The 13,557-nt window shown below is 34.7% G+C and overlaps 2 protein-coding genes across 3 annotated transcripts; one reads left to right on the forward strand and one right to left on the reverse strand.

Moving 5' to 3' along the window:
• Positions 1 to 3,033: 3,033 nt before the first annotated feature.
• On the reverse strand, positions 3,034 to 5,494 carry LOC121237735 (S-adenosylmethionine synthase 2). 2 transcript variants are annotated; one of them, XM_041134605.1, is made up of 3 exons: positions 5,229 to 5,344; positions 4,965 to 5,090; positions 3,034 to 4,426 (listed from the first exon to the last, which is right to left on the reverse strand). In XM_041134605.1, exon 3 carries the CDS (start codon positions 4,414 to 4,416, stop codon positions 3,235 to 3,237), a length of 1,182 nt encoding a protein of 393 aa, XP_040990539.1. In that variant the 5' UTR covers positions 4,417 to 4,426; positions 4,965 to 5,090; positions 5,229 to 5,344; the 3' UTR covers positions 3,034 to 3,234. The 2 variants fall into 2 exon arrangements, with proteins under 2 accessions (XP_040990539.1, XP_040990531.1); XM_041134597.1 differs by lacking the exon at positions 4,965 to 5,090 and having other exon boundaries at positions 5,229 to 5,494.
• Positions 5,495 to 8,427: 2,933 nt separating this feature from the next.
• Positions 8,428 to 11,040, forward strand: LOC121238061 (autophagy-related protein 8i-like). The gene is made up of 5 exons (XM_041134922.1): positions 8,428 to 8,704; positions 8,802 to 8,857; positions 10,185 to 10,237; positions 10,594 to 10,712; positions 10,814 to 11,040. The coding sequence occupies exons 1-5, from the start codon at positions 8,665 to 8,667 to the stop codon at positions 10,900 to 10,902; spliced, it is 357 nt and encodes a 118-aa protein (XP_040990856.1). The 5' UTR covers positions 8,428 to 8,664; the 3' UTR covers positions 10,903 to 11,040.
• The last annotated feature ends 2,517 nt before the right edge of the window (positions 11,041 to 13,557 follow it).

The raw sequence follows: 13,557 nt of genomic DNA on the forward strand, positions 1-13,557 counted from the left end.
GCCACAGGGTAGCAAAGGATGTAAAAAAATATTTTTACATTGAAAATGAGAAGTTGAGGGGTCAATTGGCGGATCAATTTGTTTGTCTCACCACTGACACTTGGACATTGGTCCAAAATTTTAATTATATGTCTTTGACTGTGCCTTTTATTGATTGTCATTGGACATTGCAAAAGAAAATTATAAAATTTTGTAAAATCACCGATCATAAGGGTGAGACAATTGGGAAGGCTTTAGAGGCCGCTATAAAGGAGTGGGGGTTGACCTGAGTTGTTAAAGTCACAGTCGATAATGTCTCGTCTAACGATGTCGCATTGGGACATCTGAAGACCTATCTTATAGAGGCAAATAAGACACTCATGGGTGGTGAGTGTCTGCATGTGAGATGTGCGGCACATATTCTGAATCTGATTCTCACTGATGGTTTGAGGGATCTTCATGACTCGATTGCTTGGGTTAGGACTGTTGTGAGATGAGTGAGATCTTCTCCTTCGAGGTTAGAGAAATCAAGGTTGCTGCGAGATCTGCGGGCCTAACATCTAAGAATGACCTTTGTACTGATATGCCTACACGATGGAACTCAACATTTTTTATGTTGGAGGCCGCCCAAGAATATAAGCTAGCATTTGCATTATTGGGTGACGAAGATATCCAATATGTTAAATATTTTGATGATCACGGGAGATTGGGGAAACTCCTAAATGATGATTGGGAAATTGTAGCTATTTTTGTAGAGTTTTTTAGGCTTTTTAACGATATCACCACGAGGCTATCTGGAACTTTGTACCCTACATCCAATGTTATATGTCAGCAAATATGTAGGGTAAAAGAAAAATTAGATGACATGGTCGCAGGTGGTCACATTAGGCTGCGGGAGATGGCATTGATTATGAGGACAAAGTATGACAAGTATTGGGGAGATTTAACTAGGGCTAATATTTTGTTATATGTAGCTGTCATCTTTGACACGAGGTATAAGTTGGATGGCATGATATTTGGATTGGGCCTTGCGTACGGGCAAGTATGGGCGGAGCTTATTACAGCAAGGGTTCGGGAAACCCTTGGGGTGGTAATATTGCGGCACCTACACCTACCCCCTCAGCCTCAGGCTCACAGTTTCCTGAAGTCGAGATTGGGAAAAGACGTAGATTGGAGTGGGGTGTGAGGTATGAGCAGTCCCCCTTCCTTCGGAGTTCTGTAGAGACTCAGTCAAAAATAGACAGATACTTAGCAGCAGAGATTCTACCATTTTCACAAGATTTCGATATATTAAGTTGGTGAAAGGTGAATGTCGTGAAGTATCTCATTCTTGGAGTGATAGCCCGCACACTTTTGGTCATCCCTGTTAGCACCGTAGCTTCAGAGTTGGCTTTTAGCATCAGAGGACGTGTATTAGATTCATTTCGGAGTTCATTAGCTCCTGCTACTGTGGAGGCTTTGATTTGCACGCAAAATTGGATTAAGGGAACTCCAATTCATGTTCCAGATGTTGTTGAGTATGAGGAGGCCGACGTCGAGGAGGAGGGTGATAATCAGCCTGGATCTGGTATTAGAAATTTCTAATTTCTTATTTTAATTTATTTATTTTCATTTAATTGGTATTCATTAATTTGATTTTAAATTTAATATTTATAGTGATACATGAGACGGTGTCTACGGCTACCTCTGATGTAGTATGACTTTGTATTAGATCTACCATTGCCATGGTTTGCACAATTTCTCTCTTAATTATTTTTTGCATTTAAAATTTTGTTTCATCTTTATAACTTTTTAATTCTAATTTGTTTTATTTTTAACTTATTAATATTTCAGGTTTTATAACTTATTAACTTTTATGATCTTGATTTTCAGTCTCACATCAGTCAACATAACTCACCACTCAGTGAACTCACCGCTACGGCTCCACCCCAAAATCAAATTGATCAAATTGAAAAATTGTGATTTTGTTAATTTACAATTAATTGTAATGTTGCTACAATAGTTAATTGTACAATTTGTAATATTTATTTTTTTAGAGGAGTTTGTAATAGTGTAATAGTTTATTAGTTCTCTTAATTTGTATAATTGTAAACTACTTATTTTAGCTTAGTGTCTTAGTGATGATTATTACTTAATTAATTAATAGTTGAAACTTAATATCTACTTAATAGTTCAATATATATATATATATATATATATATATTCAATTTTTAAATCTATATATTTTTTAAGTTAAATTTTGGACTCAAAGTGGCCCAAAAACGAATTATAGGCCCAAAGTGGCGGCCCAAAAAACTGTATTGGGCCAAAGGCCCAGTAAGGGGATGTGGGGGCGCGGACGGATGGAGGTCCACCGCCGCACCCCGGCCAGCAGACGAGGTACCCCGCCCCCGCTCATGCGGGGGCAGGTATCACCCCTAATGTGTAGTTTTGATTAAAAGAACTAGATCATTTATTTATATAAACTGCTCAAGTCTATCATAGACAGTCCTCAATAATTTGTAAATGTCTCTATAGATTGTGAAGTAATTATTAAGTAGTCTTAGAATATGAATACGTGTATTCTCATCTTATCACAAGATGTCGTTAAAAATAGTGTTTATATAAGAAATTTTAACGTTATGACATGCTATGATAGGACGGCAGTAACCGTTTATCTATATTTTGGAAGTACCTAATAAGGTACTTAATCAGGTGCTGAAATGGCCCGAAATTTTGGTGTATATATCAGTTGAAGACTCCCCGTGTACAGAAAATCGAAGGAGAAGGAGAGCCACTTATGCACTCGACCGTTTGCATTCAACAACCACCATCTTGAACAGAGCTTGGGAACATTCACATCAGGCTCCCCCATATTGTCGTTTTATCAAGATTTAACCAAAAAATAAATAAAATCAGAAAATACAGCCAGGATTAGCCTCCTTAAATACTAAATAGGGGGGGATTTTGAATTTGCTATACATCTACTCATATTGAGCAATTGCAGCAAAACTAGACACTTTTTCATTTGTTTTTATCTCCTTAACAGCGTGAAAAGACAATTCCGATCATATCCTTTCCATTTGTTTATGATATCCATTGATCCTCGTAGAACAAATTAACATTATCTTCCGAAAAGAAGAGGTGAAATAGGATGACAAATAAAAAGAACACACATTGTAAAGAGCGGAAAGGTAAAGCTCCTGCTTTCAATAGCAGAAGGAAATACAATACGACACTTCAATCATTTCATGGTAATTCATGAAGAAACCTTAATCAAGCTTGGACCTTGTCCCACTTAAGGGGCTTCACCACCTCCCATGTGAAGTCAGCGTCATCCCTGCCAAAGTGTCCATATGCAGCTGTCTTCAAGAACCTCCCATTTCCTCCCCTCTTGAGATCAAGATTAATGGAGATCATACCGGGCCTGAAATCGAAGCTCTCCTTGACAATCTTGAGGATCTCTTTGTCGGGGATCTTTCCGGTTCCATAAGTGTCAACAAAAACCGACAAAGGCTCAGGAACTCCAATGGCATAAGAGACTTGCACGATGCACCTCCTCGCAAGTCCATTGGCCACAATGCTCTTTGCAGCCTGCCTAACAATGTATGCACCACTCCTGTCCACCTTAGTCGGATCCTTTCCAGAAAATGCACCGCCGCCGTGAGCACCCCATCCGCCATAAGTGTCAATGATGATCTTCCTACCAGTGAGGCCAGCATCACCATGAGGGCCGCCAATGACAAAACGGCCAGATGGATTAAGGTGGAAGATGGTCTTTTCGTCAAGATACTTCTCAGGAATCACAGGCTTTATCACATGCTGTTTGAGATCAGCCGCAATCTCATCATTGGTGACAGTCTCATCGTGCTGAGTAGAGATGAGCACTGTGTGTACCCGAATCGGAACCATGGCGCCCTTGTCATTGTAATACTCAACAGTGACTTGGGTTTTCCCATCTGGCCTAAGCCACGGACATGTGCCGTTCTTGCGGACCTCGGTCAGGCGAGCACCAAGCTTGGTGGCAAGCACATGGCTCAATGGCATCAATTCAGGGGTCTCGTCGGTGGCATAGCCAAACATGTGGCCCTGGTCACCAGCACCAATCTCTTCAGGCCTTTTGGTTAGGTGGCCATGGACACCCTGAGCAATATCAGGACTCTGCTGCTCAATGTTGACAAGGACCTTGCAGTTGTCGGCGTCAAGACCCACATCGTCTGAGACAAACCCAATGGCTCGGCAAGTGTCACGCACGATTTTCTCGTAGTCCACGTTAGCTTTGGTTGTGATCTCTCCGAAGACCATGACCATGTTGGTCTTGGTGCAAGTCTCACAGGCCACCTTGCTATCGGGGTCCTGTTCTAGGCATGCGTCAAGGACTGCATCAGAGATCTGGTCACAGAGTTTGTCTGGGTGACCCTCGTTCACTGATTCGGAGGTGAACAGGAAGGACTCCATTTCTTTCTAGCTGCAAAAGTACACAAAAGTCCTGATTAAAACCATAATCATACCGCATAAATAGATCAAGAAATAGAATCTATTCAAATGGGATTTTCCACAGATTCGTTCAGTACAATTGCTAGTAAGTTACAAACATCTTAGAAGTACTTGTAAATATTGAGACAAACTTGGCAAAATCTAGCTCAAAGCTGTTTGGAGTTTCAGATATGGGGGGTTAGTAATATCAAATTCTCCAACAACCCATAGCCTCCCAAAATGTACTATCAATGACTCTTCATAAATTACCAAACATTCATCTCCCGACAAAGACAAATGCACAATGGATCTAGCAGAATGCAGTTCAAACAGTCCAAAAATTTTGGTAGATGGGGGGGACATGGGCCACTAAAACAACAAACGACAACACTTGTATTTAAGTTGGCCATAGACAATCTTAAAAAAAAAAAACACCACATATAACTACAGCTACAGATGTTAAGAAAAATCCCTCATACAAAATGGATGATCCATTCATATATAGTTTCCTCAACACAACCAATGCCCACCATATCATAATCCTTGATATTAGTGCGCACATATTCAAAGATGCCACCGGATCTGCAGCCAAAATTAGTGCACATTTGGAAAAAGGTGACGAAATGCTAAGATAAGAACACCCTCTCACTATCGACCTGAGAAACACTTCTCAAATAACCAAAAACTCGAAGGACTGAAACCACAAATTGTGCAAATCGAGGCAAAACAAAGCAAGAAATCCGAAACAAAAGAAAGCTTCAGAAAGGGTAGCTCACGCAACACGATATCCTTACCTCGGAAGGGAGGGAGAGATTGTATCTGCGTTTGCTTTGAAAGTAAAACGGACCAAAGACCTTCCCTCAAGCTGTGCGAGTGCGGACTTGAATTCATGGGTGCAGATTTATAAAGGGAAAATGAGGAGTCCAACAACCCCCCAAGCGGTGTATTTTGGGTCAGATTCATTCAGTGTTACGTGGGATCTACATCCACGGCTGTGGTTCACCCCACCCCACCCACCTCTGTAATCTCATCGAACGGTGAAAACGTGTCGGTGGGTGAGAATGTAAGAGGATTGAAAGGACACGACGCGTTTACTACGAGTTGAGCTGTACAGGCTACAGTACAGGTTGTATGGCCACCGGCCCACCAACCCCTTTGGTTGGCCCCTCGCCCTTGACCTCTAAAAGGAGTCTCACTAATTTTGAAAAAGTAATTTTAAATATTGTTGGAATTTATTTTATAATAAATTATAGTTTATATCAATGTATAAATTTTATTTTATACGATCTTTTTGCAAATTAAATATTTTCCTTTTGAAAATATATTTACATTTAAGAACTCCTTTGTGCATGTTTTTATTGAAGTTTTAAAAAGTTATGGGATTCGTTAAAAATATGTTTTGGATGGAAATTTTAGTGAGAGGTTTTTTTAATTTTGTTAGAATTGTTTTGGGCTTTATTTCTTTGGGAGAAACAGAGACAATACTTGTTAATGAAAATTATTTTTGAGATTGTTGTAGTGCAAAGGTGTTTGATTTATGAGCAAGAGAATGTTATACGTCAATCACTATTTATTCTCACATATTATATTTATAATTTTTTATCTTAAAATATGTGAGTGTTTTTTATTGAGTTCGTGTATTTTTTATAAAATGCGGAGTACTAATTAGTAGCTGCTGAAAAAAAAAAAAATCTATTTCAAATATGAGATTGAATGTGGGATTTGATTTCTAGACATCCTTGACAAAAAAGAATGCTGGCTAGCTTCAATCTCCAAACACTCTCTTTAATTCGAGGCCAGAGTGGGTTGGTGAGTCGTTGAGGTGGTGTTACATCCTCTTCTTCTACGTAACCTTGATGGCTGCCAAACTACCAACCCCACCCCCAAGTCAAAATCTGACTGTAACTTGATCGATCAAGGAATTTTCAGAATTATTAATGGTCCTTTAAAAAACAGGAAAGAAGAAAGCAACGCATGAGGCCAACTTGCTAATTAAAGCCGAAGCCAAGCTTGATTGCAGCGTAACCACGTGGCAACCTTACGATGATCATGAGTCGCTGTTAAGAACTACTTTGAAACTTTTGGAGACAGCGATCGATTATTTTCCAGTGCGAGCTATGCACGGAAAGATGGCATTATAAATCCGAACGACGTCGTGACGGGTATCATGAATATCGCATGATGCCGTGATGTCGGACCAAACCGGTCACCATTCAAACCTAACCTTAAGCTCAAGGCTTATGATTTATGACTCCTTCCTTCCTTCCTTCCAAGACCACTGCGTCACGGCTCCTTATACGCTTATAAATATTTGCGTGCTTGCATACCTTGTACCCTGATAAGTATGGCTTAGCTACGGCATACTTCTTTCACAAAATTCGTGGGAAAAAAAAAAAAAAAATTTTGAATTCTTCTTTATATATATATGTGTGTGTTGTTTTTTCATTGTAAAAATCTAAAGTACAATTGTGGTTTTTGTTGATAGTTTTCTAGAATGAGATGAATAGTAGTTGATGAATAGTAAAGTGTGTATAGTGAATAGTGATTGATAAGAAAAATTATTCATATATATACTAGACTATAAGTCTCACACACTTGTTGTGAAGGCCGAGGTATCGATGATCAAATCTTGAAAATCTAGGACTCAAGATTTTGATGGAGTGACGCATGTGGCGTTTGGAACTCTGATGATAAGCAGCGTGTGAGGCACACACGCCCACCATCTTGCAACACTACTTCTTACACATTGTATATCAGCAACCAAGAAATTAGAAAGCTAGTGAAACAATTCATCTTGCTTGGAAGTGATCGAAAGGCGATAAATCAAATATTTTTCGTTCCAAAGGAAAAATTGCAGAAAAATAAGAGGAGAATAGAGGAAAGGTGAAAGGGATGGAGGAGCTCCTCCACCCAATTAGACCAACACTTTTTTTGGATTGAAAGTTGGGGTTTAGAGAGAGGGGGTGGTTTTTAGGAGCTCATTTTACATTCTCAGTCATATATTTATAATTTTTAAAAAAGATTCATGTTGATTTCCTTGAGAACCATCTCAAAGTAGGATCAATTCATCCTTAAAAAGTTATAAAAAAAAGTTTATTTGTATTATTGTATACTTATTTAAAAAAAAAAAAACAGCAATATATTCTGAATACGTACTGATTTTCCATAATTTCAATCAGTTTAAATTTTATAATAGCGTTAAGATTTTCCATATTATCATACTGTACTATTCATACCTGTACGATTAAATCCGTTAAGGTTTTCAAGTTTAGGTGACGTACCAGATAATCATCAAGATAATATAGAGTAATTAAAAATAGGAAAGAAAGAAAAGTGACACAATAATTCTTCCAATCTTATATAGTATAAATTATAGCAAATAAATGAAGAAATCACATTGACATTTGTTCAATTTTTAACATCTAATAATTTTTTCACAATCTAAACTCAATTTCCTTTTAACTTCATTTTGTTTTATGTTGTGTTTGGGTAGTGAATTGATCTCAAATATTCTGTGAATAATAGTGAAAAAATAACAAAAAAAATAATAATAGAATATTAAATAGTAGTGAATAGTAATAAAAAGTATGTAAAAATTAATAATAAAATAATGAATACTAGTGAAATATGTATTCTCAGAATATCTGAAGAGAAATGATAGTTGTAGTCATGAGTGTGCGAGCGTCATATAATTCTTTTGAAAAAAGTGAATATATATAAGACTCATATGAAAAAAAATTAATATTTTAAAAATAAATTTTACTATTTTTTAAAATAATTATGCGACACTTACACATTTTATAATTACACATAGAATTAGTTAAAGGACGCAAACTAACAATTTTCTTCCAAGAAAATAATCACATTTTAATGCCCGTTCGGCCCAAATCACATAGGGCCACGGCCCATACACTATTACTAATTGCTATTTAGCCCTTTTTTTTTTTTTTTTCTTTTGTTATTTATTTACTTTATTTTATTTTACGTTAGCTAACCGCTGAAGGCTTCATTGACTTTCATAATCGTTCAACAAAACTCACCGTCGAAGCAACAGAGTCCCATTTCGTAACCAAATCACAGAATTTCCAGCAATCTTTTCACCGGTCCTGTTCCGGAATTCCCAACTTCCCTCGTTTTTCATATCCTTTCATTTCTCCCTGGGTTAAATTACCAAGACTAATTCCTTCCTCTGATTCAAACTCTCCCGGGCGAAGGGGGAAAACAAAAACGATGGGAAAGATTAAATCTTTCAAGGATCAACACACATTTGGTTCGATTTTTTTTCTTTATGAACTCCATAGTTTTTCTGTTCTTTTTTCTTAATATGACATCGTTAATATCTTACAGTGGTGGGTTTAATGGTGCAGATGAACGCCTTCAAGACTCGAAAAATATAATTTTGAAATACCCAGATCGAGTCCCTGTAAGTTTTCATGGTATTCTATGGCCTTGGTTTCGAGTCATATTTCCTTTACTTTATGTTCTAATCTTTATTCTATATATAATTCTCTAAATGTTGCAATTCAGAATTAGAAATTGATAACTTGCGGTTGACCAATTCTTTTGAATGGGTAAAATGTATCTGTTAACAAATTTGCAGTGATCATTATTCTTTTTGCTTTGATCTTGTGCTTTTATTTATTTTTATTTAAATTTCACAGTATCTTAATTTTTTTTAATGGGTGCCCGTTTTTTGTTCTCATGCATTTGATGGGGTAGTAGAAATATGGCTTGAACACTGTAGGATTTTAAGAGAAAAATGTATTGTATTTGATGGAATGGCGAATATATTAATTTTTGATGGTATAGGATATTAAGAGAAACCCAGATGTAAAAAATTTCGACCATCAATATTCTGTTCTTATAAATTCGAAAAGCCATTGGGCAGAAAGTTGCTTATGGCTTATGGCTTTCGATCATCGAAGTTTGAGATCAGTAGTAATAAAAAAATTTCGACCATCGAAGTTTGAGATCAGTAGTAATAAAAAAAATTTCGACCATCGATACTTGCTTATGGCTTTCTGCTATCCTCCTTAGTCAACATTGGGCAGAAAGTTGTTAGGTTTTCTTTATACGATTCTGATGTGGGATGTCTTTGCTGGTAAGAATGAATCTTCATCGAGTAAGACAAGTTTTAGTTTGCGAGTATGACTCATTTCTGAAAGTCAATTTGATTATTACTGACCTCAAACTTCCCAAAACTTCCTGGCCAAACTAAGTTCTATCCTCCTTAATAGACATTGGGCAGAAAGTTCGGATTTTTTTTATGCGATTCTGATGTGGGATGTCTTAGCTGGTAAGAAAGAATCTTCCTCGAGTAAGACAAGTTTTAGTTTGCAAGTATGACTCATTTCTGAATTTCACTTTGATTACTACTGATCTCAAACTTCCCAAAACTTCCTTGGCCAAACTAGGATTTTTAATAAGATGAAATCTGGAACGTTGGGTTTTCCTTTTTACAAGCTGAGGCCTGAGGATCAAATGATGACTCAGTGATGAAAGGTATTCTTTGGTTTGAATTTGGTCGGCTTCTTTCTCACGCTCAAGAACTAAAATTTTATGTTGATTTCGACTCAGGTTTTGTACTTCAAAAGCTGTTTAGTCTTTGTTATTCCTCTCATTAGATGGGCAGATATCAGGGATTAGGCTGGACTTTACGGTTCCAAAATATTTTTGTTTTAGCAAGGAAAGGCAGGAGCAACTGTTTAGCTGTTGCAACTCATTTGGGTTTTCCTGTGTTCTTCTTGCAGGTGATTATTGAAAGATATTCGAGAACAAATCTGCCAGAAATGGAAAAGAAAAAGTAGGCTCTAGCTGTCATAATTATCTCCTAATTCTTCAAGACAGTTTATTTTATTAAAATCAACCTTGCATGCCATAGAAATAAATACATTTGAGATTTGAACTCGAAGAATTTGAGCATTTCTTGGAAATAACTTTGGTGATATTGAAATCCTAATGGTAGCCAAGGTTGCTGACTTTAGGCTATTTCCTGGTTTAGTGTAGTTGTACTGTAAATACTATTGCCTTTTCATTATGTCATTCGTCTCATCATAGTGTGGCTGACTTAATAGAGAGCCATGCTTTTGGTCAGTTATGCTTTGTGTTTGGAGACTAATAGGACACTAATCTGTAGCTGTATATCCTTCTTTATTCTAGATATCTGGTTCCTCGAGACATGTCTGTTGGGCAATTTATCCACATCTTAAGTAGCAGGCTGCAATTGACTCCTGGAAAAGCTCTGTTTGTTTTTGTAAAGAGCACATTACCTCAAACAGGTAAAACTAGCCTTAACATTTACACTTGCTAAAGTTGGGTTAGCTCATGCCTTTGCGTTAGAAACCTGCTGAGACATTTTGTTAATGACTTTCATCTACAGCCAGTTGCATGGACTCCATATATGAATCTTACAAGGATGATGATGGATTTCTGTACATGTGTTACAGCAGTGAGAAAACCTTTGGTTGACATATTCCTCTGAATATATGGATGTTTATTCTTCTTTGTTGTAATTAATTGCAATTCACTGATTCTGAACCTTGAAGGCTTGAACCTGCCCTATGGGCTTTTCACAATAATCTCATTCACAAAGAATATTTATTTTACCATGTCTCCTGTAAAGTTAAAACGGTACCGTGTAGTTTCTCTAGTAACATATATAAGCAAGGAAAATGATATAGTCATCAAGGAATCCCACCAACAAAAGTTACCGATATGTTTATTTTCTCTTTTTATTTTTTTTTAAATACACAAAAAAAAAAATGCTGTAAATAATTTAAAATAAAAAAATACTTTAATATTGTCGGTACAAAGTAACAAAAGCTTCGTGGCTTTTGACATTTGTTGATAGACGACGGACGTTGTAGCTTCCAAACAAGAAAAGGTGGCTATGCAGTCACCGTTGGGCTCTAGTGCATTTTATAAGTTTTTTTCTATTTTTTCACATGTATTTTTTTAACACTTTTAAATATTTAAAAAAAAAATCACATCATTAAAAAATATTTTCTTAATCATTGAGAAAAAAAATATTAAAAAAATGGGAGGACTAGCATTTACCAACAATAAGAGTAGCTCTACAGCCACCGCTAGGAGTTAGGATTGAGCAAAAATTCAAAAATCTGACTCCAATTTCGCTCTGGCTCCGTTCCGACTCTGATAAGTCAGATGTTTTTTTTTTTGTTGAGAAGTCGAAGTCAGAGTTGAACTGACTTCGCTCCGGCTCTGCTGACCGACTCCGATACTCTGACTCCTACTTTGCCTCTGACTTTGACACTAATATTATATATATTTTATAAATATATATATATGTATGTGTTTTTCTATATATTAATCATAAAACTTGTATATAATTATATTTTATATAGTTAGCTAAATTCCATACTATACTAGCATGAACTCATTATTATTAAATAATATATTTATACTATAGCATATATAGACTAAATTGACTAATAATAGTTTAGTATATATAAATATCATACTATTACAATATTACTATCATGTAACAATAAATTACTAATATATAAATCTAATAACATATAATACCAATGCATAAACACTAAAATGCATAAAAACATGTAATACTAATCAACTAAGTTACTAATGTATAATAATATGTAATACAAATAGATAAATACTAATGACTACTATATATCTTTATAATAACATGTAATACTAATGTATAATAACTAAAGTATAATAATATGTAATATTAATATATAATAACTAAAGCATAAAAACTTATAATAGTAATGTATAATAACCAATGTTCCAATATAACTTAGAAACTAATATAATAATATGTAATACTTTAGTAGAACAATATGTAACTAACTACTAGTGTATAAACATGTAATACTATTATACTAATATATAATACTAATTATACTTTAGCCATTAATAGGAATAAGTTAGACACTAGTTATAGTAAAAGTATAATGAGTTAACAACATGTAATTAAACACTATTTATAAAAACCATAGTACAAGTCTATAGACTACAACATGTAATTAATCACTATAGTACAAGTCTATAGACTATAACATGTAATTGTTAATAACATGTAATACTATAGTATAATAATATGTAATTATCAATAATCAATGATATAGTACAAGTATAAATACTAACAATAATAACATTATAGACTTATAGTCTACATTTAATACCAATGTATAATAATACTAGCATAATAATTAGAGTAATATTACTTATCATTCCAATTCGTATCATCTTCTCATCATCATATGATGTGACATTAGATGATTGAAGATTATTATTATATTTCACTTGTAAATCTACCATTTAATGCGACATCATATAATAATGAAAGGATGATGATAAAAAGGATGATGAATAAATTTTTTCTAATAATTATATTTAAATTTTAGTCAATATAGTACAAGTCAATTTAAATAATAATTTTTATTAATTAATAATAGCAATTAAATTAAGTGATGTAAAAAAATCATAAGAACCATAAGAGTTTTGCTAGGTACAAGTGGTTTGGCGCAGCGGTTGTTCCAAACCGCATACCAACGGCTTTTTTAATTGAAAAAAAATAAAAGAAAAAAAATTTTGAGAGAAAAATGTTTTCTATCTCACAAAAATTATTTTTGTCTTCAATTTGCATCATTTCATTAAGCAGATGTCTTACATGTCAGTATCGCTCGATTTGGTGTGCGAACTCATTTGCAAGAAGACTTTTCCAAACCGTCAATAAAATGATAAGTCAATAACATATAATTAGACACTATAATATGATAAAAGTATTATATAAATCTATGATAAGTGATAATATATAATTAATACTAACAATTATAAAAACTATAAATAAAAAAGTAGGGTTAAAAGCCCAAACGGGTACGTTAAGCCTAAACACATTTCAACTCATCATTACAATTTTTTTAAATTCTAACACAAAATATAAAAAAAAAATTAATTTTTTCAAATTTCAAAATATTAATAATATTAAAAAATAATAATCTAACAATATTTTATCATTTCAACTAAACTCATTTCAACATTCAATCACAACTTTAATTAAGGTCTCATTTGGTTACGTAGTTCAGATGAGATAATATTAGATGTTTTGTTAAAAATTGAATAAAATATTGTTATAAT

This window comes from Juglans microcarpa x Juglans regia, chromosome 1D (assembly GCF_004785595.1).
Source record: "Juglans microcarpa x Juglans regia isolate MS1-56 chromosome 1D, Jm3101_v1.0, whole genome shotgun sequence".
NCBI classification, from domain to species: domain Eukaryota; kingdom Viridiplantae; phylum Streptophyta; class Magnoliopsida; order Fagales; family Juglandaceae; genus Juglans; species Juglans microcarpa x Juglans regia.

Excerpts from the sequence above, each read along its gene's own strand:
- LOC121237735 (XM_041134597.1), bottom strand. The coding sequence starts at position 4,416 with ATGGAGTCCTTCCTGTTCACCTCCGAATCAGTGAACGAGGGTCACCCA.
- LOC121238061 (XM_041134922.1), top strand. The coding sequence starts at position 8,665 with ATGGGAAAGATTAAATCTTTCAAGGATCAACACACATTTG. Across the intron at positions 10,238-10,593 it reads CCAGAAATGGAAAAGAAAAA|ATATCTGGTTCCTCGAGACA; the intron begins GTAGGCTCTAGC and ends TCTTTATTCTAG. Across the intron at positions 10,713-10,813 it reads GAGCACATTACCTCAAACAG|CCAGTTGCATGGACTCCATA; the intron begins GTAAAACTAGCC and ends TTTCATCTACAG.